The following is a 25,235-nucleotide window of genomic DNA, read 5'->3' as shown; positions in this document are numbered from 1 at the left end:
TAGGCTTTCAACAATAATATATGAGGCATTTTAATTTTATGTATCATCTGATCTATTGGACCGTAGAAATTTTCGTAGTCTATTGGGTTTATTTTCACATATTCAACTTTTAACTAATGAGTGTATATATATATATATATATATATATATATATATATATATACAACATTACTCATCTTGGGGTAAATTTTTAAAATACCCCAGCATATATATATATATATATATATATAGCATATTTATATTAATGTACACTGCAAAATTCAGAATCTAAAAATATCAATGCTTTTTCATAAAAAACAGTGATACCACCAGTTTCCAATTTTTTTTTTTAAGAACCATAATTTCCCATTACAATTCAATTTTTTCATTAAAAAGGGTTTTATTCTTACCATACAGAACTTAAATGTGGTATATGTAATATTTGTACTTACGTACTATATGGTTTTTCATTTTGGGCGGGTAGATGTTGAGATGAAATAAAACAAGCTATGTATGATATATTAACGAAATTTATTTTTAATATGAAAGGCCCATGTATGCCATTATGTATGGAATATGACATTGTTCAAATGTCCACCCCCGGTTTCTCACAACAATACGGATTCAAGTGTTCCAATTTTCAATTACTCTGCAGCATAAATCCGGTTGAATTTGAGTGATGGCCTAAGATATGTTGATCTTAAGTTCATTGGTTGATTGATTCCTATTGGCATAGACCTGCGACTTCAGAAAACCCCATAAAAAACGTCTAGGGATGTCAAATCACACGATCTTCACAGCCTATTTACGTCATCTCTGCGAGAGATAATCATACCCTCAAATTCGTTCATGCAAAATGTTCATGGTATCGCTCGCTGTGTGGCAAGTAGCCCCGTCCTGCTGAAATCACATGTCGTTTACATCCATATCGTTCAATTTTGGGCTAAAAGAAATCTGATATCATCGTTCTGTAGCGTTTGCCGTTGACATTAATGGCCTCACCAACGTTGTTTTCAAAAAAATACGGACCAATCACACCGCCAGCCCAAAATCCGCAGCAAACAGTAACTTTTTGTGGATGCATCGCTCGCTACCTTGTGACCCTCATGTGGGTTGGCGTTGTCCCATATAAGGCAGTTATCCTTGTTAACATAGCTATTCATCCAGAAATGTATTTCATTGCTGTAGATAATTTTTCGGCCGAAATTAGGATGCTCTTCCAAACGCTCCAAAGTCCACTCGGCGAACAAACAGCGTTGTCTATGGTCATAAACTTTGAGCTCCTGTGTCAGTTGGATTTTGTACGGATGCAGGCCTAAATCTAGATGCAAAGTTCGCCATGTTGAAGTTTGTGAAAGGCCGAGTTCTTGGACACGGCGAGGAATTGACTACCTCAGGTTTCTCTGCACACTTTTAAGGAAAGCGTCGATGTTCTCGATAGATCTGTTCCTTTGATGTCTGAGTGAATGCTGGCTGTTTACAGAACCAGTCTTCTCGAATTTAGCTACCAAACGTTGAAGAGTTGACATTGAAAGGCCTCCGTGTCTGTCATAAAATGGTCGCAACGCATGTAACGTTTTAACTAGTGAACACTCATTTTGATAATAAAAGTTTAATCATCTGATCGTGCTGCTTAATCGTGTAATTGGTCATGATGAAATAACTTGTTATGAAATGGCAGCACTTACTGATTAATGAAACAGCTGACACCAAAACAACATGGTCATCACAGGCTGCCAACATCTACCCGCCCAAAATGAAAAACCCATTACAAGCATTGTTCAATCTCAATATTAGAAGTTTTGAAGAAGCAAAGACAAGAAAGAAAGAAACACATATTTATTGAGGCGAAATTAGGACCATATGGTCCATGTGGTGGACAAGAAGGGAAAAAAGAATCAGTAAAATTTGGTATACATAATAATTATGATGTATATATATAATGACTATATAAAATAGAAACAACACAATTATGAGATGTATATAATGTACAAAATGTTCCCAAAAGGGTGGCAGCCGGGGCTCAGTGCTTGGAATCTCAATGTGAGAATCTGGTAACCCTGAAACAAACAGTTACAACAACTTTATATCACATAATTGTGAACACCATTTTGACAAGTTAAATAATATTAAACGTTAAACTAGAATTCATTTAGAAATTATGTACATAGTAACAACATATGTACTGTGTTGGTAAGCTGCACAGTTATTATATTATTAGCAAATGGGGAATGCGACTCAAACACACGCCGATCCCTCACACAGAAGTGCAAGAGATTACAACCAGCCGTACTTCCGCCCTGTTGTCATCTAGTGCACTTCCCTAGTAAAACCATATTTTTTATCATTGGTAATCTTATCCTAAAGAGATTAGTATGGTGTAACTGAATAAGCCGACCGACTCAGTGACACCGGATGGCTGGTGGGATGGATTCAGTGTATTGAGTGGGTAGTTAACTGCTCTTTAATTTTACTCTTGTGACAGAAAATTAACACAGCAATTCCTGACAAAGTGTTCGCTGAATCCTGTCTTTGGTTAGTGCTACCCCTGAGTTTGCCCATTGATTTTGTTACAAATTGCCAGTGACAAAGAAGAAACAACAGGAATTATACAAAATGGGCTGTTATCCATAATAATGTCTCGTTGCCTTCATCTGATTTAGAGAATTGTTGACCATCTAGAGGGCAGTATAACAAAGTAAATAGAGGTAGGGATGGATTGAAACACTTTATAAAGAGTAGTGAGGCACATTATCTAGAAGGAAGGATGGGTTGAAAAACTTTCTAGACAATAGGTTGGCAAATTATCTAGAGAGGGGAATAGATTGACGACAAACTATCACTACCTCTGTGAATGTCATACTTTTATGAGGTCATCTTGTTCCACCAACTAAAGTTCATATGGTTATCTCAGAGAACTCTGGAGGAGATCTTTCTAAGCAGCTGAAATGTTAAGCATAAACTATTCCAAGACCTAGAAAACAATCAATAAAAATGTATGTTTCAAAAGTTAAATACATTAACCAAACACATTAACCAATACACCACATTGTAATAACATAACCTTCACATCGTAATGTAAAACTGCCAGAAGAAATATCTGAGAACTCTTAATTTTCAGGAAATGGCCCTACCTTTGACTTTGAAATCACTTCTGGAACTCAGCCAAATTTAAACCACAACATCAATGAAACCAATGCATCAGAGCTAAAAGATGCACAAAACATTCTGGATCACTCTTGATGAAGAACAATGAAAAAGTTCCTACAAGTTGTGGAAAATCTAGTCAATTTTAATTTATACTAGCAATAATTTTGCATTAACTTTACAAGAATTTTATCACACCTGCATATCCGTATTATATACCCATCTCTATCACAGTAAGGGAGCTGAAATATTTTTACAAAAGAAATGGGTTCAGTTCTTATGTATAAAACATTATCCAGGCTGTTTTGCCTCTAGTAGGGTATTCATTAAGGTAATAGAGATCATAACATCTTAAAAGATTACATAACACCTAACAGTTTTATAATTCTTGTGTTACATCAGAATGTAAATGTATTAAAATCTCCTCCTATTGCAATATTATAATTAGACAAGAATTTAATAACAAAGTAAAGAGAATTTTTTAAATTGTATATTGTTTAGAGCTGCAATCACACTACCAGTAAGACGCTAGCTGCAGTTACAACGTTAACGGTGCCATATTGTTTTATGAATGACTCAAAAGACTTGTATATGTGCGCACACACACATGTAACTAGGTTATTGCTGACTAATGACTTGTACTGGAGGTTGCTAGTTTTTAAGGTCAGAGAGATAACCTGCTGTTTTACCTTATTTACGGATCATTTACTGATAGTGTTATCACTGTACTTACCTAATGTAAATGTGCCTTATCTCTGTAGTTAAAATGTTGAAACCACTAATGAATTCGCATGAGCTTTACTTACAACATTCATTTTCAAGCAAGAACGTCAAAATGAATATTAAATATTTTAATAGAATTATTTCAATTTTGCAGGCGATTCATGAGTTAGGGAATTACATTAGTAGAACATTAATATTTTAACACAAGTACTCTAGCAATTAGCTAACAATGACATTTACAACTACAAAATATAATACTCTGTTGGAAAATAAATCTGATGCCACAACTGTAAAAACTGAAAATTATTCAGACTAAAATTATTCAGTCAACTTAAAACTATATTAAAATGAAATAAATTTCTCACGTTCAAAGAAAATTTATGTTTTAAGAATGAAATACAAACAAATTTGGCCTATTAAAAGGCTGATGATATTGTTTACAGTTAATTCCAAAGATCTGCGATAAATCAGAAATTCTGTAAACTAATTGCATTTATAATTAACACATTCCCAACATAAATTTTATTTTAGAGACAAAGCCTTTCGAATTTTCAATATGGCCTTCTTAATTTCTATATATTTAGAAGCGGATTTTGTTAACGTTGAGCTTTTATTCATTTAAAGTTGTTAGATGTCCAACAATTTCTTGATGTTATTATTAATTTACTGAATTATACAGAACCAATACATAATGAATCTCTGTTTACTTCAGATTATCCATCTCATATAACAAGCAAAAAAATATTACTGTCAGGTTAAACCAAAGCTTCGAATTCCATTTGCAAAAAATTGAGTCAATATTTTTCCACTGGATCGTGTTCATATATATTTTAGATTACATCAGTATTGCCTCAGATACCATCCCATTATAATGTTATTTTTACTACAACACTCTTAATTCTTTTTGAGTATCACAGTTTTGTGGTTCTTTTGTGATCTTTAGTTGAAAATAGAACAATTTGAGTTAACAAACAATAATAATTGTTGAATTGGTTGGAGTCAATGAAGTTGGAAAGGTTGTATTTGCTTCATTGAAAACAACAATGTCTAAAGAATCAACAAAATAGCGAACATTCTAACTGTACCTAAGTGATCTTAAAACTATTTGTAATATTTGTTTAAATTTTCCATAGCAACAAATACATACATTCTTGATTGGAATAAAACTTATCTTCTTGATTCCAATATGTGTATATACAGATGGAACAAACATCTGGTGTCACCGTTTGCTTTAAAATTCATTTGGTTACAAAGAGGAATCCCATAAAAATAGCCACCCTATTTCAAAATTGACTTGAATCAAAAGTGTTTTATATCAAATATTTTTAAATGGACAAAATATAGTCTTTTATACTGTTTTTATATCAAGCTTATTTATAATGATTAACACTTTTACCGAAACACCAGTCTGTGAGACTCCCTTGGAAGTTTAACTTTATTGTATTTGCAGTTTAGCAGTACATATGACGCTATTGGCATTGGCCACAATAGCTACCTCTTCCACCTATTTTGGCTGTCTCGCTTGAACCACCTTGAGCTATCCATCAATCCATTACTGAAAGTCTACACATCTACAAGACCACTTGTTTTGGTTAATAAGTGAGAGTTGCGAGTCTAGAGTGACCGGGTGTTTCTGTTAGTGTTGTGTAGTTTAATTTTTACATTTTTTGTATATAGGAGATTTTTATTTGTATTTTGTTTTTTTTATAATTCAATGTACAATTCATGTCTCAATTTAAAAAAAAATATTTTCACATTTTGTATATTGAACACTTTTTATTTGTATGTTTTGTTTAATTATTTTCACGCTTGATCACTGATACTGATATCACATGTTTTTTATTTAAGTAAACAGTAAGAGTCCCCTAGACTGCGTGTTCTGTTAAGCTCAATAACAGCAAGATCTCACACACCGGATGTTTCTTTAAACGTAAGTAAAGGTCATTTATCAGTAAAGGTGTTAATATTGTCAAACATTTAAATATTCAATTAAGAAATAACTATCTTTGGTTTGGGTTTGGTCAAATAGGAGAAATATTAAAGAATTAGTCAATGTCAACTGCCAACGACATTTCTGTAGTGTTGATCGACTTATTTCTGTCAAAGTAAAAGTCAAATCATCTTTATTTACATAAACATTAAGTTTAGTAATTGTGTCAACAAATAAAGGTTCTGTCAAATAAATATGCCATTAAATAATAAATTCTTATAGTAACCTCTGTCGATATATCAACATGATTTAGACACCACTTGATCTTGAAAGACAATTCTATTTCAAAGATTGTTATTCCCAAACTCTTACATATAGGCCTACACCTGTTTTTATCATTTATTTGCGTAACTAGTTTTTGGTTTGTAGCATTAATTAGTATGGTTACATATGTATAATAAAAATTATGATTTTATAAAAATAGATGAAATTTGAAACAAAATAGCTATTTCACATTTCAAATTTTCTCACAACTTTATTTCTCAAGCATGGTCTCCTCTAAAAAATGTGCATATCATAAAAAAGCATTAACATTTTTTATGGCCTGTTTTAAATTTACACATTATTCTCTATTTCATCCTGAAAACATACATATAACATCATACACACTGCTTCTTATTTGTATTTTTTGTGAATTTTTATACAAACCATTGCACGAAGCTGCAAAATAAGTCTGTTAAGTTACTAGGTCTCCATCTTGACTCAAGGCTTACATGGAGAGCACATACTGATGCCTTGTGTGCTCGTCTATGTAGAGTTATCTTTTTACTTAAGAAACTTAAACTTTGTACTAGTTGTAATTTAGTTTTAAAGGCTTATTTTGCTCTTTTCCACTCTCACCTTCTGTATGGCACCCTTCTCTGGGGTGGATCTAGTGGTGCTAAAGAGGTTTTCTTGTGCCAAAAGAGGGCTGTGCGTACAATTTTTAACATTAGCTATAGTGACACCTGTAAACCATATTTTATAGAATATGATATACTTACGCTTCCTTCAATTTTTATCTTACAAATTTTATCGTATGTAAAAGAAAACTTAGAATTATTTAATTTAAGAAGCTCAGTCCACAATCATTATACTAGAAACCAACATTCTATTGATCAGACGTTTGCTAGACTATCTAAAACACACGGTGCATATCTTTATTTAGGCGTAAAACTCTTTAATAAGTTACCATTAGTTGTAAGAGACATTTCATGTAAAGATTTTAAGAATTCAATGACTAAATGGTTAAAAGAAAAAGCTTTTTATTCTGTAGAAGAATTTTATTCCTGTAGTATAAGTGATTGCATTTTCATGTAAATTTGGCTATGTTGATTTTTATGTGCTATGTGATTTATAAACTGTTTGTTGTAGGCTATTTTAATTTTAATTTAATTTTTAATTTTAATTTTTTAATTTATGTGCTCCTATATGTTGGTCATATTTATATATTTATTTAGGCCTACTAGTGCTATTCTGACGTTGTCAATACATTGTTATGTGGGATGACAATAAAGATTCTTGATTCTTGATTCTACAAATATCAAAATAGTCTGACACTGCAGGATAAAATGACCAGCTCTATTACGGTTAATGATAAAGCTAGAGGCATAGAAGGCTATTAAGAAGTTGGCTGACAATACACTTCAGAATATGGGTTGAACCACTGAACAAGATTGAACGTGAATTTGTGAGAAGTTTAACATCTAATCCGTGTTCAAGTGAATAATTCATTGCAAGGTTCAGCGGAGATTATGACATACTTATAAGAATTATACCTTAACATATACATGCATAATGAAAACAATAATTCACGTACAGGTCAGGAAACACAAGAGGAGAAGGTTGTTTAGCTTTTCTTCCCCTTCTTGAAGCGGAACCTGGCCTGAGCCTTTGTATACCGTTGGTGATTCCCAGTCGACTTGGAACCACTGCTGCTGTTATTGGTCTCTGGGTCTCCCTCTTCCTGCTCCTCATCTGTAACAAAAAGCAACTGGAAATACTCATAGATTGTGAAATTTCAAATGAGAATGACAGAGTATACCAAATCTTAATTTTTAGGCTTATGCAGCTGATATTATAACTAATATCAAAGTCTTCCGGTTCACATGTGTCGAAACATTGCAAATCGGTCACAAATTAACTTCTTTAACTTCAATTAACACCGTTTGTTAACCTCTGTTGACTGAAGATGGTTCTCCACAGCAAGGTCGAAATATCTCTGGAAGTTAATTGTGTAAGCAATATTTCAGTACGGTGGGATCCGGAAGATTTTGATTTTAGGGCTTATTCTTTAAATGAGACGAGTCTTGTGGGTCAATCCATGCAATTTCATTCCCATATTTCAAGGTTTTGATTTGTGTCATTTCCAGTCTTAGATCCCTATTATGACTGACACTGTGTCCACAGTAAAATTTAGTTTAAGTTAGGTTACGATTTAGATTGATATTAAAGTACCTTGTAGGTATGAAATACACATGTACAACTACTCACTGTCTGAAAATAAGGCCTTAAAAAGAATACATATCAAGCTTGCATTGTATGATCAAAAGCACCAAATATCATATTTCCTCACTTTTCAAAATGTTTTTACAATTTCAACTTAACGTATCGAAAGTTCAGTCTAATCTGAAGTATTCTTAATAAAATCATTGGTTTTACTAAACAATGATCTACAGTAAGTATAAAAAAATCCTCATGTATTGGAACATTTTTAAATAGCAAGAATGTAAGCACATTCCAGTATGAACACAAAACGTAACCAATTGTTCAAAAAAGCATGGTTTTATTTATATTGTATTTATTGCTCATGTTTTATGCAGCAAAATCGATTTTATTATACTTCTTTGAACCTTACTGATGAATTTGCTTATTACGAAGAATACAATTCTTAAGCACATTTAGCACAATCCTCACCTGGGAACAAGTCGATAGGAGGGTCCAGCAACCCTTGTTGCTGACAGGACATGTAGTACCTGTAGCCTCTGGCCACACAGTAGCCCACCATCGCAATCGTGATGGTGATCAGGGCCATCAACACTGGGTGCTATTGAAAAATCCATCATTAGATTACACAAGCCATCAACCACATTAATTCAGTACTAGTAAGATCGTATCAGACCTGAATTTCCTGTCAGGCATGCATCATTAGGCAGCTTGATAAGATTATTATGCAATAACCTTAAGAATTAGGAACAAATTTTTAAAACTGTTTTCATAAACTTTTGTATGTAGTACAAACACTGAGCAAACCGATAGTAGTTGTCAAATGGAAGTATCATGCACCCCTATGCCGGCTGTTGTGATGTGATTGTTGTAATTCATACATAGTCTCAACATGGTGTAGACTGGCTCGCCAACATCACCTGTTCTTTATATTGGCCAAAGAACATGTTAATTTCAATTCAAAATCCAATTCTAAAGATGGTCATTAGAAATGTATTATCACCTGTTTAAAGGTATGGTCACATGGGTGGCAGATAACATAAAGTGTGCACGTAATGAGTCAGTCAGCGGGAGCTAAAGTAATAATAATTTATCATTGTAAAGTTAGTGATAAAAATGTATATCTTCCCCTAATCACATAATTTTAAACTAGATAAATTATTTATAATTGTTTATTATTTAAATTATAAATTATTTAATGACTTTTCTGTTTAACTGTTGTATCATGAATAATTGTCAATAACGGCATTTCTTTTTATTGAAAAAGAACCAGTTTAATTTCTAAACACAGTTTTTCCTGAAATCTCACTTTAAAGGTTTAAAGAAAAAAAAACTGAACAGTACCAATTGAAAATACAATGTAAAATCAGTTCAGTTCCAATTTTATACTAAAAATTAATTACTGTGTTAAGAATTACAGTTCTGCAAATTTTTATTTATATAAATTCTTGACTTGCTCCCTGTTAATTTCATTACTATTATAAAATTTATTAAGTTACGCTATATAATTAACTGAGTGCTAGTGAAGCGTTTCACTCGAAGGACTGGAAAAATTTTATTTTTGTTTGTCCCTAGAACTATTGTCCACATACCTTGATGTGACAAATAGAACGAATGTGATATCTTGAGAACGAACTGACCTATAGACGTGCAATGTAGCATGCAGTTTCATGTCTATACAGGCAATATCTAGTTTGATGATGATGATGATGATGCATGTCCCTTTGTGGAATTTCGTTAGATATTAGCGAATACTTCACATCGATGACCATGATGGTGATGACAAAATCATAAAATAAACAAACTGAGTATGGTAATTTGACATTTTAAAATGTAATAAAATAAAACATGTAATGCGGTTACTTTGTTGGATTGGTTAATAAGACTATGGCTCAATAATGGTGCACGTTCCTCCATCGGATTTAGCTGAGTTAGCAAAGCCGACAATTCAGGGTAATATCTCAAGAATGAATTAAGTTATAAACTTGAAATTTTGTAGCTTGCTTAGAAATCACTAAGTATTCTGGCAAAATACATCTTATATCTATATGTCTGTTTTCCACTGGATATCTAAAAAATTAACAATTTTGATATGTTGCTGCGTATCTGCCTCACGTTGCAGTGCCAATTTGCTGCGTATCTGCCCCACGTTGGCTGCGTCAATTTGCTGCGTATCTGCCCCACGTAGTTGCGTCAATTTGCTGCGGATCTGCCCCACGTTGGCTGCATCAATTTGCTGTGTATCAGTTTTTTTTTAGTGTTGTTGACGCCCCATGTAGTTGTGCGCCATTTTTGTTACGAGTCCCACGTTGCTGTACCATTTTGCTCCGGATGGTGTGGTCTCCATCTTGCACAAAATCTGCCCAAAGCTAGCTGCGTCCCCTTGGTACTGCTTGAAACTCTGCCACCTTCCAGATAAACAGTTTGCTGTCCCAATCCTTTCCCAATCACTATTCAAAATGTGCTCCCTCTCATTGGTTATGTAAATTACTTCGTGTTGGCTAACTCATACTATTCCAAGTTAATACCAAATTACTATCAAATTTGAAGGTCTGTGGTGTTGTCACCAACAACAAGTATATATATTTATATATATATATATATATATATATATATATATATATATATATATATATCTCAGGTTTTTAAATATGTTGAGTAGTGGTTAAAAAATTTAATATCACTCCATTAAAGTTCCTATCACACTTCTTATTATAGATGGGATACTCAAATAAAAGTCAAACCAAATTACCTTGACGTTAATTTATTCCATTTTACACTATCCATACAATATATAATTCCACTCACCTTGCTTTGATAACTTAAGAATCTAACATAATATCCCATCCTTCATAAAAAATTTTCAATACACCATATTACAGTTTCCTATTAATTTCATCACTACTATCCCAGGAGAATGCACACAAACCTCCTTGCTTGTCTGGGAAAAGTCTGGAAAGAGATGAAGGAATCTCCGTATAAAATACACATACCGATTCAAAACAATACTCATCCCCTCTCCCGTTCAAATCAGCGTCTTTACGATTAAATATAATTTGAATTCTTTTCTTATAATTGTCGAAATTTATCACGTTCACTATAATTAATCAATTTAAGTCTTTCTATTTTCCTTTATTATTTTTTCAAAGCTTTTTTATTTAAATTTTTAGCAACATGTGCTTTATGACGTCATCAATATACAAGTCATTTATCCCACAATTGGCTTTTCTGCGTAATTCTATTTAGTACTTTTGTAAAACACGAAATTTTGGTTATATTTACTTCATTTTAATTAATTAAATCTTTTCCCGTATAAAGTTTAATATATTTCTTCGTTATTAATTAAATGAATCTCAATTCCGACAACATGTGATTCACTGACGTCACAGTGAAACAAGGCCTGTAAGTTTGTTACATCTCAGAGAAAACGTCCTGTAGATTTTTTAGGTGTACAACGGGGTTAGACAGGCTAACATTAAATCGTCACCATCTGTCCCTATAAACGTAATGGATGTGCCTCCAAAAATCCGAAAATGACTGTTAAAATCTAGTATTTTGTATCTAAATGCTCAATCATTAAATGACAAAGTAGAAATGCTCGATGTAAACTTGTCTGACTCTCGCTTTATAGCTTTATGTGTCAGTGAACATTGGTGTTTAGAAGATACTCGTGATTTGGTTACTATTCAGAACTTTACACAAGCTAGTAATGTTCTGTCGAAGGCAGCATATTAGAGGTGGCTCGGGCATACTAGTTAGAAATGGTATTAATTTTACTGAAATTGACACTAGTGACTACTGTAGTGAAATGAACATTGAAATGTCTGCCATAATTATTGTAGACCTTAAGCTGGTGTTGATCTCCATATACAGACCTCCCCTCAGGGGATATAAAAATTTTTATGGAGCTGTTTGAGAAGTTTTTCGTCTATCTGATCAATCTTAATTGCCCAATAATTATGTGCGGTGACTGGAACATCGAGGGTGAGGGACAGTGGGGCCTATAGTTTTTGCATTGAGAGACTTATTGAGATCAGTTGATTGCAGATGGCTGGTTAATGTACCGACAAGGGCTGATGCCTGCATAGATAATGTGGTGTCTAACCTTAACGACCATTCTATCCAAGCCGAGGTGCTTGATGAATGCTTATCTGACCATAACATATTGAAGTTACTTATTTATCTGGATGATGTGGTTAAAGGGCAACCTCGGTGAGAAAATTTGTAGGTAGAAGCCTATCACCTACTAATGTCGAGTCTCTGATTGCATCTCTGTCTGATGTAGACTGGCCTAATTTACTGTTTTCCCGATTCTCGGCCTAATGTCACATTGTTTGATATATTTCTGGAAAGATTTCTAGGTTTTTTAAATATCTGTTGTCCTGTTAAACATAAGCAGATACGAGTATCAAAATCTGCTAAGAAATGTAGGCCGAAGTGGTTCTCAGATGAATTGAACGAACTTTAAAAACCTTGTTATGGCATATAAACACCATGTTTAAGGATACAAAGTCAGAGGCAGCCAGAAGAGCTTATGTTTTTATGCGGAACAACTACAAAAGTGAGCTGAAAAAGGCAAAGCTTAAAGCTAATGAAGATTTTATAAACACCTCCTCCAACAAATGCAAAGCGGGCCATGGTCCATCATAGCAGCTCAAAAGAGGTGCGACTACCCGAGATGCCCCCAGCTTATCTCCGGAAGTATTTTCGGCCCATTTCGTCAACTGTATTGATGAGGTGAGAGAGGTCATCACTCCAAGCCAGATATCTGCGGGTGATCTTCTTGCCAAGGCTCCTGGTGCTGCAACTCAATTCAAGTGGTCTCCTGTGTCATGTGAGGAGGTGCTGTGTGTGGTGAAAAAAAATGAAAGCATCCAAAAGTAAAAGATGCGTTATGGTGTATCTAGTGAGCTCTTAAAGAAAATTATTTTTTCAATTTGTGTAACCTATTACAATTTGTATAAACCAATGTTTGTTTACTGGTATATTTCCTAAGTGTTTTAAAAACGGCCAAGGTTGTGCCTATTTACAAGAAGGGTCCCAGGGACCAACCTGGTTCATTTAGGCCCATCTCTTTGTTACCCATTTTTTCAAAACTCCTTGAAATTGTCATGAACAACCAAGTGAGTAATTTTTTCAAATGTAACAATATTCTTTCAAATTGTCAGTTTGGCTTTCGAGCAGGTAGAAACACCGTAAATGCAGTTGAAGTCCTGGTGAAAGCTGTAATTAAATAGTTTTGAAGCCAAGGCCTCCACCGTGGCTACTCTTTTTGATCTAACCAAGGCTTTTGACTGCGTTCCTAGGGACCTACTGCTCTCTAAATTGTCTCACTTATGGTATAATTGGTACTGAATTGGCATTATTTGAGTCATACCTAACGGGACGTGAACAAAGGGTAAGTGTTGGAGGTTCTCTCTCTACTTCGCGTTGTGTTGAGTATGGAGTACCACAGGGATCGGTCCTGGGTCCCTTGCTGTTCTTAGTTGTAATGAATGATCTCCCTCACAATGTTCAAGCTAACGTGATAATGTTTGCAGATGATACCACTTTTTTTAGTTCTAACTCTAATATAAATAGCTTAGCCACTTTTATGGATGAAAATGTTGTGTATGCTAAAAAACTGGTTTAATGCCAATCAACTTGTTTTAAATGATCTCAAAACACAAAATATTTGCTTTACACTGAAAAACATGAGTTCCCCCAGTACTTTCTCTGATAGTGTTAAGCTATTGGGCATCTATCTAGATAATAAGCTATCATGGGTAGATCATATTAACTATGTATGTGGAAGGCTTAGTAGAGTGGTTTTTTTGTTGAGACAACTAAAGAAAAATGTTCCTAAGCAATATCTAAGGAGTGCTTATTTTTGCCTTTTTCAACAGTATTTTACTGTATGGGCTCCAACTTTGGGGTAATGGTTCAGAAATACATAGAGTTCTGTTAATCCAAAAGAAAGCTGTACGAGTGCTCACTGACTCAGACCAAAGAACTAGTTGTAAGCCGTTATTCATTAGAGAGTCTATACCCACTGTTGTTTGTTTATATATTTATTTACTTGTTGTCAATGTGAAATCTAATCTAGGTGATTATGTTATAAGAGGTAGACTTCATTCTACAATATTAGAAATTAGTTATAAAATAAATAAAGATTTTGCTAGACTTAGTAAAACACAGTCAAATGCCAATGCAATGTCAATTACACTTTTTAATAAATTAGGCCATAAAGCCCATACAGTTGATATAAAGAGTTTCAAGAGAAAGCTGATGGACTGGTTAGTAAACCACCCTTTTTATTCTTTAAATGAGTTCATGGACTGTGATATTGCTGACTCTATATTTTGACTTGTTATTGTTGTTTCTTTTATTGTTATGGTTCTGACTTGCTGTTAATCCACATGGCAGTTATTATTTTTGAATTTATTTTGTCTTTTTTTGTTACTGTTTATATTCATTTTAGAATTGTTAAGTTTTGCTTTTTGACGCACCTTGCTGGTTTGATGACGTAAGCTCTTGCTTTATTGTTGTGTGACAAGGCTGTTGCTATATATTTGTTATTTTTGCTATTTTTAACTTGTTTTTATTGTTGTTGTTGTTAAAATATTTTTAAACTGTTAAGTTTGTCAATTTCCAGTGCCTTGGCAAACCGTATTTTTTTTTTAGTTTTAAGTAAATTAAAACACCTGACGATGTCTATTGCTACTATGGCCGAATGGCAAATAAATATTCTTATTCTTATTCTTATCTTATTCTTATTCTTAGTCTGCCGATTCACTGACGTCACAATCTGCCAATTCCCCATGAATATTCAAATGTCGTAATTTGACCTGTTACAATGTGTAACTGAAATACACCAACAAACTTAAGGAGGTTGTTCCTGGGGCCAAAACAAACAAATGGCTTAGTGGATGGTGTACGAAAAATAATAAACATTTGAATAAGGAATTTGAAAAAAAATTAAATTGAATAATTTGTAGTTGTTTATAACAAAATGAATATAAGAAATTGATTATAAGAAAGATTATAAGAAATTGACATAATAAAGTACATATGTAAACTATTTTAAAACCTGTCTTTATAAAAAAAAAAACGCCAAAAATAATATAAAATTCAGCAGCTAAACAACATAATTTTACGTACAAAAACTATAATAAAGAACTGAATACACAATAAACGGTCTTTGTTAACTCTATTTTTTCATTTGATTGTAAGAAATTATGGCAATTAATTGACATGAGAGACTTCTTTTCACCACTACTAAATTGATTTTTATTGTTTACCATTTATTACAATGGCTCAAGATGTACTTTGTTCACACAAGAATCAATACACCTACTAGAGAAAAGTGTACTCACTGAAAGCATAGGTTTGTCCGCCACTACGTGGTCAGCTATGACAATCATCACCCCGAGAATCAGTCCCACCCCAGCACCAAGCCATGGAATCTGAGCATCCGCTACAACACCACATCAATGTCACAAACACAAAACAGAAATAATGTTGACACAATGAATATTCTCACAGTTATGGGCAAGCAAAGAACATTCGTTGACCCTTTTAGAGCTGTATATCAATAGTCTGCACAAGTGCGAAAAGTTCCAGAGTCGCTAACACTGACACTACAAATTTTGTCATAGCACATATTTCTATCTTATTTTTCAGTATTCTGGCTAATTTGTTGGAATACAAATGTTTCAGTCTAGTGTTTTTCATTATTTCTCCTGCCTATAATGGGAGTACAGCTGGAGTTTTCCAATTGCATTTCCATGATATTTGTTTTGTTTGGATCTGTAGCTGCAAGTAAATGTTTTATTTTAACTACAACATTCACAATTTGTGAGGACAAATTCGTTCAAGCAAGTGACAAAAGTTTCATTTTTTCACTTGAAGTTACACTTGGAATTGTTTCTTCAAGAGGTTTTTAACTGCAGTGAAACAAATTTTAATTTTACACTTATATTGTAATAAATTATTCATACATATTTCATATTTTAACGCAAAGTGGTTAGACATTAGTAACTTAGAAACAATATATTTGTGAAATTGTCACTTTGATAGAGCAACAAATTGTAACATTTTTGTTTTTACTTCTAAAATGAAAAAATTTTGCAAAAAATAAATCACATAATGTCAACTGTATAGATTTTTCTGTTCTTTAATGTGAAATTTTTGGAAAAAAGTTACAAGAAATTTTTCGGTTCAACATTTGGTTGACAGTCAGAACTTTCGATTTTTTTTATTTTTATGATATTTTTCACAGTTGTGCAGTTTGTGCAGTAACAATATGTTTTTAACCAACATTTTGGAATTCCTTTTAAAGCAAAATTTATTCTATATAACATGGTCAAAATTAGAAAAACATATTTTAAAAAATAAAGATTATTTTGCCAGAAATTCTACGTTTTGCAATCGAACAGCTCACAATTTTCATAAAGAAATCAATAAAAATACAACACTAAAAGGTTAAATTTCTTTATAAGAATTTTTATTTTTGATTAACTTTAGCCTACTTGTATCAGATAGGTATTCATACTAACGAACGCTTCTTATCTTATTTTAGTTTGTGATTTTGATAACTGTTATACAAGCCTTTATTTAAAACATATATTTTTGTAATAACACAGAGTATTTTCTTTATAATATCCGTTCAAAAAAATATAATATACTTATTACATTTCAAACATTTTTTCATATTTCTACAAAAATTTTCATTTTTATTCTGACATTTGTCATGTTGTGCTCAACAGTTTTTGAATTCCTGGACTCAAAGGACTCTACCACCTGTAGAGAAGCCGAATTTGTGACTGCAGTTTCTACGTTTTTGTACTTGAACCTGTATTAGCTATGAACTTGAATGAGTAGAGTACAATACAACGCCACAGATACCTTTCATATTACGAGCTCTCTCACGAGTTGTTCGCTCCAGAGCAGCTGCCAGTGTTGGATCTTCTGGTAGAAGTCGCAGTGCAAGTGTATACGATAACACTGCATCAGTGTAGTTATACGTAGCTGCTTCAACTTCACCCTTACGGAAATATCCCTTAAACCACAATCGACCATTAAACAGTAGAAGACTCATTTGTAACAATGCTAACATTTTTGTTTCAAACTGTTTGTATTTATTAAGTATTCCATTAAAACCTTTTACAAATTTATTCAAGAAAAAATTAGTTGACCTCCAGAAATACGAGTACAATTCAAGTGCAACTAATAATCATCAAAAATAGTCAACTGAGTTAATTTTTATTATCAATTTGTGAGCCACAACGCTTTAAAACTGAAAAGATTGTATACAATATCAAGTAACAATGTTTAACTCTTTTAGTGCCAACATCCAGTCTGTAAAATAGTTACAACCGTTTTTTACTACTGGATGAGGCACTGAAAGGGTTATACACTAAAAACACAATAGCATATATTCAGATCTGCTATATATATATTATTACAGCATTTTTTAATCACATTTCTTTAAAAACTTAAAATTTGTTTTGTAGCCTAAATAGCTCAAAATAATTTCAGAGTTTTCATTACTATCACACTAAACATAATTATCTTTTTTTTAAATAAAATTAGAAAAAGTTTATTATTTTAATATTTTTTAGAAATAACTTGACCTAATAATTCTGATTTTTTTTTCATTTGCCCTTTTGTTTTCTTTTTCAAAACCCCACTCTTTGCAGCTAACTTCCCTTCCAACAGTCACCACTACAATCCTTTGCATTTTTCTCTCTCCCAATTTTAAATAAATTTATTGAATTGAATTATTTGTTCTCAAAGATGGGTTAACATAAATAATTTAATTTTTAAGTGACTGAGAAAATAGTGTAATTTTCAACCTTCTAGATTTAAAAAAACATTTGTTTCGTTATAATTTTGTTTACTAGTATGTTTTATTGATTAAAAAAAACTTTAGCAGCAATAAGAGTACGCTAACACTGTATACTCAAAAAAGTATTATATTTTAAATAATAAAAAGGTCTGTAAAATGTGCGAAATATTTAATTTTAAAATCTACAATTCTAACCTATATTTTAATTCTCGATTCTTTTTAGTTGCAGTTTGAAGTTGTACTACTTGTGATGATGATAAAGGGGAGACGTGACTAATGTCAGTATACTAAAGGAGGCACAAAGCATGAAAGAATGAGAACCCTTAGTTTAAATCATAATAAAATTTGGTACAATAATGTTTATTGGAACACTTGCAAAAAAGCCTTATTTAAATCAGACAGAAGTAAAGCAGAGCCAAACTTAACTTCAAGTGCAACATTAACAATTTTAACCGCTTGCTCTGCTGATCTCACGACAGGAAAACTGTTAAGTCTAAACATTAAAGTTGAGTGTCAGAAGGCATTACAATTTTAACCGCTTGCTCTGCTGATCTCACGACAGGAAAACTGTTAAGTCTAAACATTAAAGTTGAGTGTCAGGAGGCATTACAATTTTTGCTCTGCTGATCTCACGACAGGAAAACTGTTAAGTCTAAACATTAAAGTTGAGTGTCAGGAGGCATTACAATTTTAACCGCTTGCTCTGCTGAACTCACGACAGGAAATCTGTTAAGTCTAAACATTAAAGTTGAGTGTCAGGAGGCATTACAATTTTAACCGCTTGCTCTGCTGATCTCACGACAGGAAAACTGTTAAGTCTAAACATTAAAGTTGAGTGTCAGGAGGCATTACAATTTTAACCGCTTGCTCTGCTGATCTCACGACATGAAAACTGTTAAGTCTAAACATTAAAGGTGAGTTCAGGAGGCATTACAATTTTAATTCTAAACATTGTTGATTATCACTGTCGTGTGTGAACAGATAAAGCATCAACTCCCACAAAAACCAGTAGTGTGAAAGTTCTCATCATTGAATTGCTTATCCTTGTCCACAATAAGTGACAGCAGCCGTGTAACTTCTCTTGCAATTAAATCAGCCAGGGTAAATAGCTTAATACCAGAATAGCCAAGCTTTCCTCATAAGTTTTATTTAAACTAAAAGAAATATGAGATTTGTTTCTAGTATTATAAATATTACAAATCTATACATTGTTTCTTTTCATTTACAGTATTATTTCAGTAGAGGTTTTTAACATTAACGTAAATTTATTGAGCATTCCAAAATCTAACCAGAATATTAAAAGTTAGGGCTACAGTATGGTAAAAATTAATATTTTTTATATAGTGTTGTTATTGGAACTTAAAAGCTTACCTTAGGCCAGTCAGGTTTAAGCCTAATAGTCTCTTTGGCATCTTCCAAAGCATAGTAATACTGCTGAGACTTGAGAAAGGCCAGGGACCTGTTGCTATAAAGAGAATAGTTCTTGGGGTCTAATTTGATGGCATGAGAGTAGTGGAAGACAGCTTCCATGGCTTTGCCTTCCTTCATACATTTGTTACCCTGTTCCTTTAGTTCCTGAACCTGAAAACAATGTATTCCCAATAACTACAACCATCACAAATATGTTTAACTTCCACCTCAACAGATTTGCCGGCCTCTTACAGGTAAGCTCCCCCCAAATGTTAGAAATTGGTGTATAAAAATATAAGGCTTTTATTGCTCCTCATTTGGATTTTTAGTGAACTTTTTAAATCCCTTACGCAAAACTCAGTGCTAAATTATTGTATGAAACGTCAATATTCATTATATAATTTCCAACAAGTTTGTGTCTTGTGTCAACTGAATTTAGCCACAACTTACACCCTGTATTTATAACTAAACACTGTCGATCAATTTACATTTAAACAGAACAAGACAATCAGAAATCCTAACAATTTTTTAAACACATATTACTGTGGACAATAAATCATTAATATTTTTAATATCCAAGACTTATAAGATTATTTATAAATAGATAATTAAAAGTAAATTTGTATATCAACAATATTATAATTCTTTTAAACTAGTTAGCCATGGTGGAGGGTTACAATATTGAATATGGAACATTGCACATCCTATTTTACTTATAAGGAAATAAACATTCCCTGTAACTTGAAATGAAAAGGTCAGATAACATCAAAGGTTTTATATCTCAGAGATAACATCAAACGTTAAGATTCATCCTGCAAATTTAGACATCTCATTTACCAAAATGAGTTACGAAATGCACCAGTGATAAAGGAGTGTATACCAAGACAATCATGTATACACAATTACATATACTCATGTTAAATAATGAAACCATAATAACTAGAAAAGACCTAGAACATTTTTAACAAAGCCTTTTAGAATTTCTCGCTTAGGTAGCAATACACAAAAACTTTCAAAAATGAGTTCAAATGAGTTGGTCTCCATACAACCAAACTTGCATATAACGGATTTTAGCACTTGTCGAATGTCTTGAAACCAGGAGAATAACAGTTTATCACCTTTTACAACTATTTCATTTAGTTTTCTGAAATTACTTATATATAAAAATCACGTTTAGAACAAATATATTGTTTACAGACGGCTTAAGTTATTTGTTAAAACGTCATTACATGCCCTGCTGTTTGAGCATGAGTACACGCCCTGTGTGGAAGTTGCTTATATTTTTTATAAACTGCTATACCAATGATAAAAATTAAGAATATCCTCCAAACTATGAGTGAGTTTCTCTGTTAGTCCTCTGTCTTTAACATGTGCATATAATGTTGTTGACAACAACATTAATTATTGTTTTCTTAACAATTTCTCTGAATTAAAAAAAATATATGTTCTTTTTACTGACAAGATGAAAACTACAATTAAAGGTGGAAATCAAGTAGTGTTTCGCTGCAAGAAAAAAAAGAACAAACACAATGTATCTAAAAACGATCTTGAGAACACTTGTTTTGAACATTCTAAATTTTATTAATGAGTGTACTTTTTACATGTATCAAGTATCTGCAGAAATTCCATTTCAGATTGGCTAAACTAATTGTTAGTACTACGCTGCTCAAACGTAATTTAAATTTAAAGTTTAGTTATATTATGTAATCTGAAACAAAAACATTTATTTTTACATATAAAAGTATAGCTTCACTACAATATAGTTTTAAAAGCCTAATCACCTAAAATTAGTTCAAAGTAAAATTGTGTTTGGAAATAAATTCAAAATTAAAATCATGTGTTTTATTATTGACTAATGGCGGCAAGAACAGTAACATACGTGTCGTCTTTGTTTCACAAGCATTATCCTTGAAAATACATAAAGTAAGTAAATGTTATGTTTTATTGTAATTATATATTATATTATAATTTGTAAATTTTATTAATACATTAATTTTTAAGACTGAAAACTAGCAAAACCATACTGTTCTTTGAAATATTTATTGTGTTATTTGTTCCAACATTTTGCTTTCAGTCTTTTGGATGGTCATAAATATTGACAATTCGAATCATTCGATAATCATAATCCGATTGTGTTGGTGGCCACTTATCATAGTGCATCCCTATCAATTGATATAAATGTATTAAAAAAACTAAATTAAAGTCACGTGTTTCAAATTAATAGAAATAGGCTAGTTTAATTCATTGTGTAATGTCATAAACAATAAAAAACCATAACCATTAATCAAACGAAAAATTAAGACAGGTGATTGGCAAAATGTCATTTAAATAATAAAGAGAATGTAACAACAAAACAAACAACTTGAAACTGAGAAAGACAATAAATCATCTTTTAGTGTTATTGTTTATAGTTTTCTTAATTTAACCTATTCTTCTTTATTTTATTTAAAAGAAGTCACTTATAGGACAAAATTTTTTTAGAATATAAAAATATGTGTACAGTTGGTTCAAATGATTTACTTATTGTCAAGTTCGTTACTATTGGTTGATTATATTGATATGTATGTTAATTAAATATCTTTCGATATTTTCGAAAAAACCGGTTCTGCTTATTGTACTATACTCCTTAAAGTTATATATAAAAACCTAGTCAGGAAAGTGTACTCTATAAATCACAGTCAATGAGAAATATTGAAGAGCAAACTTTGTTCATACAGGATAGTGATACTAGGAAATATAGGTTAATTTAGTAAATTACCGCAATACTGAAACTATTAAACTGACTTATTCGTGTTTTATCTAAACCAAATAAAATGAGATATACAAAAATTTCAAATTTACTACATTTGGTAACTACTGAAAGATTTCTACCATTTTAGGTCTACACAATGGTTTTTTAAGTTAACCTGTTTCGACCAACCTGTTCTGAAGTTCCCATTTTGATTTGTTATTTCTGCAATTATTAGTTAAAATTTTAAAATCCTGTAATATTTTCTATACATTTAATAAGTTAACTATTAAAATTATACTGATAAGTAGAACACGTATTGTCAAATTTAATTAAATAACCACTTGAAGAGATTTTCAATAACGATAGCAGACAAAATTGATTGGTCTGCGCCTGCCGCCTGGCGCCTAGCCGTGTAGCCTTAGCCTATAGACCGGACCTAGTAGGTAAAGTAGAATGCATGTAGTAGTAAAAGGAAAAAAGGTACCACATGTAGCACCATGGGCCAACGGAGTATATGCTGGCCCCGACTTGACGCTAGGCAATGCAAGCGAACAGCTTGTCACATAGAGGATAGAATAAAAGGACCAGGAGATAAATAAATTGAACTAGTATTTGATATCAAACATGTTTGTTTTAAAAAGTTGACGTTTAGTGATTTCATCAATGTTTTTAGTATATTCTTAGTTCCTTAAAAGTGTATTTTCTTCTCTTTCATTTTGTACCGTACGTTGGACATCAATGTTTTCAATCTTGTAACGGTACCTACCCCATAATTAAACGTCATCAATTTTTGTTTTTAATGTTATTAACAAAGTAGAGTTGTTAATTTTGTGGTGTTGCCTTTATGCTTTCAACAATAGTATTTGCCATATTGTTGGTGCTCAAATAGTCAATATCAAAATCAAGATGGAAAATAGTTTGGCTGTAATTTCACACTTTTTGTAGTAAGAGTACGAGCATAAATCTACAAAACTAAATAATACACTGTACTTGTTTTCTATAAGCATTTTATACGAATTTTGATTCAATCCATACAAGACTTATAAATATATAATATAAGTCATAAGCTCAGTTCAATTTAAATTAATTTAAATAATATAATGTAGATATATTATTTCAAGGCAAAGGACATATTACTAAGATTCCATACTCAAATTGGCTACTAATAATTTAAAACTCACAATTAACATTATTCCTATACGTCAATAGCTCATCCCCAGTCAATTTACAAAAATATATTATATAGATCTGAACCTTAGTTCAAATGTGTTAGTCAAAATGTCTACCAGCATCAACGGAGCAATTTGTTGTTACTATAATCATGACATCTGTATTAACAGTATGCCAAAGTTGCAGAGCCGGCTAAAGAGTTTCCTTCAAACAATAATCCCTATATATTATTAGATTCGGGAGATTATAAAAACCGTTCCCGAAATGTGTTAAATTCGAAATTTTATTACATTTAGAAAACCTGAGATAAAGGCAACAATTAAAATAAAAAGCCATTTCAGCTTTCCTGACCTCATTTTAGAAAACCGAGAGAAACCCCTATTTCTGCCTCCATACTAGCTTGCAGTTCTAAAACGTACAGTAGCCGACCTCCAAATAGGAGGTTACTCGCGACCAGAACATAGGGAGCGAATAAATGTTCCTTATCATCCCCAAAGTAAGTGATGAACATTGAAATAAATAGTACTAAATGTTAATAAAACAATACTTCTCCAATATGTTTTATTTTTTGGACAAGTCTTTCGAACTTACAGCACCCTAATTATGATGTTTATTTGTAGAGTCGCCTGATGATGAAAACTTTGGTTTCGAAAGGCTTCGTCCAAAACATAAACCATATTGGGAAAGTAATGTTTTATTAACATTTAGTACTATTTTAAAAATGTTTTCTATCGCTCCAAGAGTCTTCAAATCGAATAAATGCTCGCCTTTGCACTTTATATCATCTAGCTGCTTCACGATATAATATAAATAATCTAAACACGATAGACATGGAAAGACAAGGTAGTAGAATTCTGTGTAACTTAGTAACCGATCGAGGTAATTGACACTATTGGGATAAAAATAAGATATCTGCAAGATTCCTACCATAATAAAAGTGTCAAAAAACTAATATGTTTTAACGGTACAGTCTTGCATGCTATTTTCAAAATATTAATGGGCTGAGGATTAGGTTGGACTCTTTCTTTCGTGCTTTGGCCAATTTGTTGTGCCAATTTTTAAGAGTGGTGCTAGATGTGACGTGAGAAACTACCGACCCATTGTCATCCAGTCAGTCTTATCTAAGGTCTACGAGAGTCTCATCCTTGACCATTTATATTTTCAACTGCACAATCGTATCTCCCCTGAACAACACGGCTTTCTTCGTGGACGATCTTCGGCCACCAACCTATTGGTTTTTTAGGAGCTTGTGATGGCAGCGTTCAGGGACTCTTCACAGGTGGACAGTATTTATCTAGACTTCAACAAGGCCTTCGATAGCGTTAACCATCGTTTGCTGATTGCAAAGTTTGAGGGATCGCTGCTTCATTGGCTGAAAAGCTACTGGAGTGATCGTCTTCTCATTGTGAGGTGCGATGGAGGTAACTCGTCCCCTTTTCCTGTAGTGTCTAGTGTTCCTCAGGGCTCTCACCTAGGACCATTACTATTCAACATCTTCATAAACGACATCACTTGTGGGGCAGCATCTCGTTTCCTTCTCTTTGCGGACGATATCAAGCTGTTTAACAGAGTCACTTCTTCATTTGATCAAGATGAACTCCAGCGTTCCATTGATAGCATATGCAAGTGGTGTGAAGTGAATGCAATGGAGCTGAATACAAAAAAGTGCGTCGTGATGCATTTCAGCCGCAGTGAAGTGGTTTTCTCTTATAGCTACAGAATCAATGAGAACAAGCTGAGGACGGTTGATGAGGTGAGGGATCTGGGTGTCATCAATGCTCCTTCCTTATCTCCTTTTTCTCATATCCAACACATTTCCTCAAAAGCTTCTT

The 25,235-nt window shown here is 32.6% G+C and overlaps 1 protein-coding gene across 1 annotated transcript; it reads right to left on the bottom strand.

Annotated features, from left to right (window-relative positions):
• Positions 1-1,801: 1,801 nt before the first annotated feature.
• Positions 1,802-22,674, bottom strand: LOC124365903 (STI1-like protein). Its single transcript, XM_046822022.1, has 7 exons — positions 22,423-22,674; positions 19,464-19,673; positions 17,150-17,303; positions 15,619-15,719; positions 8,735-8,864; positions 7,638-7,795; positions 1,802-2,039 (listed from the first exon to the last, which is right to left on the bottom strand). The coding sequence occupies exons 1-6, from the start codon at positions 22,438-22,440 to the stop codon at positions 7,668-7,670; spliced, it is 741 nt and encodes a 246-aa protein (XP_046677978.1). The 5' UTR covers positions 22,441-22,674; the 3' UTR covers positions 1,802-2,039; positions 7,638-7,667.
• Between the last annotated feature and the right edge of the window lie 2,561 nt (positions 22,675-25,235).

The sequence above is a fragment of the Homalodisca vitripennis genome, chromosome 7 (assembly GCF_021130785.1).
Source record: "Homalodisca vitripennis isolate AUS2020 chromosome 7, UT_GWSS_2.1, whole genome shotgun sequence".
Lineage (NCBI taxonomy): Eukaryota > Metazoa > Arthropoda > Insecta > Hemiptera > Cicadellidae > Homalodisca > Homalodisca vitripennis.
The sequence above is the reverse complement of the archived record's forward strand: the minus strand, read 5'-3'. Positions and strand labels throughout refer to the sequence as shown.

Excerpts from the sequence above, each read along its gene's own strand:
- LOC124365903 (XM_046822022.1), bottom strand. Across the intron at positions 15,720-17,149 it reads GAGAGCTCGTAATATGAAAG|CGGATGCTCAGATTCCATGG; the intron begins GTATCTGTGGCG and ends GTGGTGTTGTAG. Across the intron at positions 8,865-15,618 it reads CGGACAAACCTATGCTTTCA|CACCCAGTGTTGATGGCCCT; the intron begins GTGAGTACACTT and ends ATTTTTCAATAG.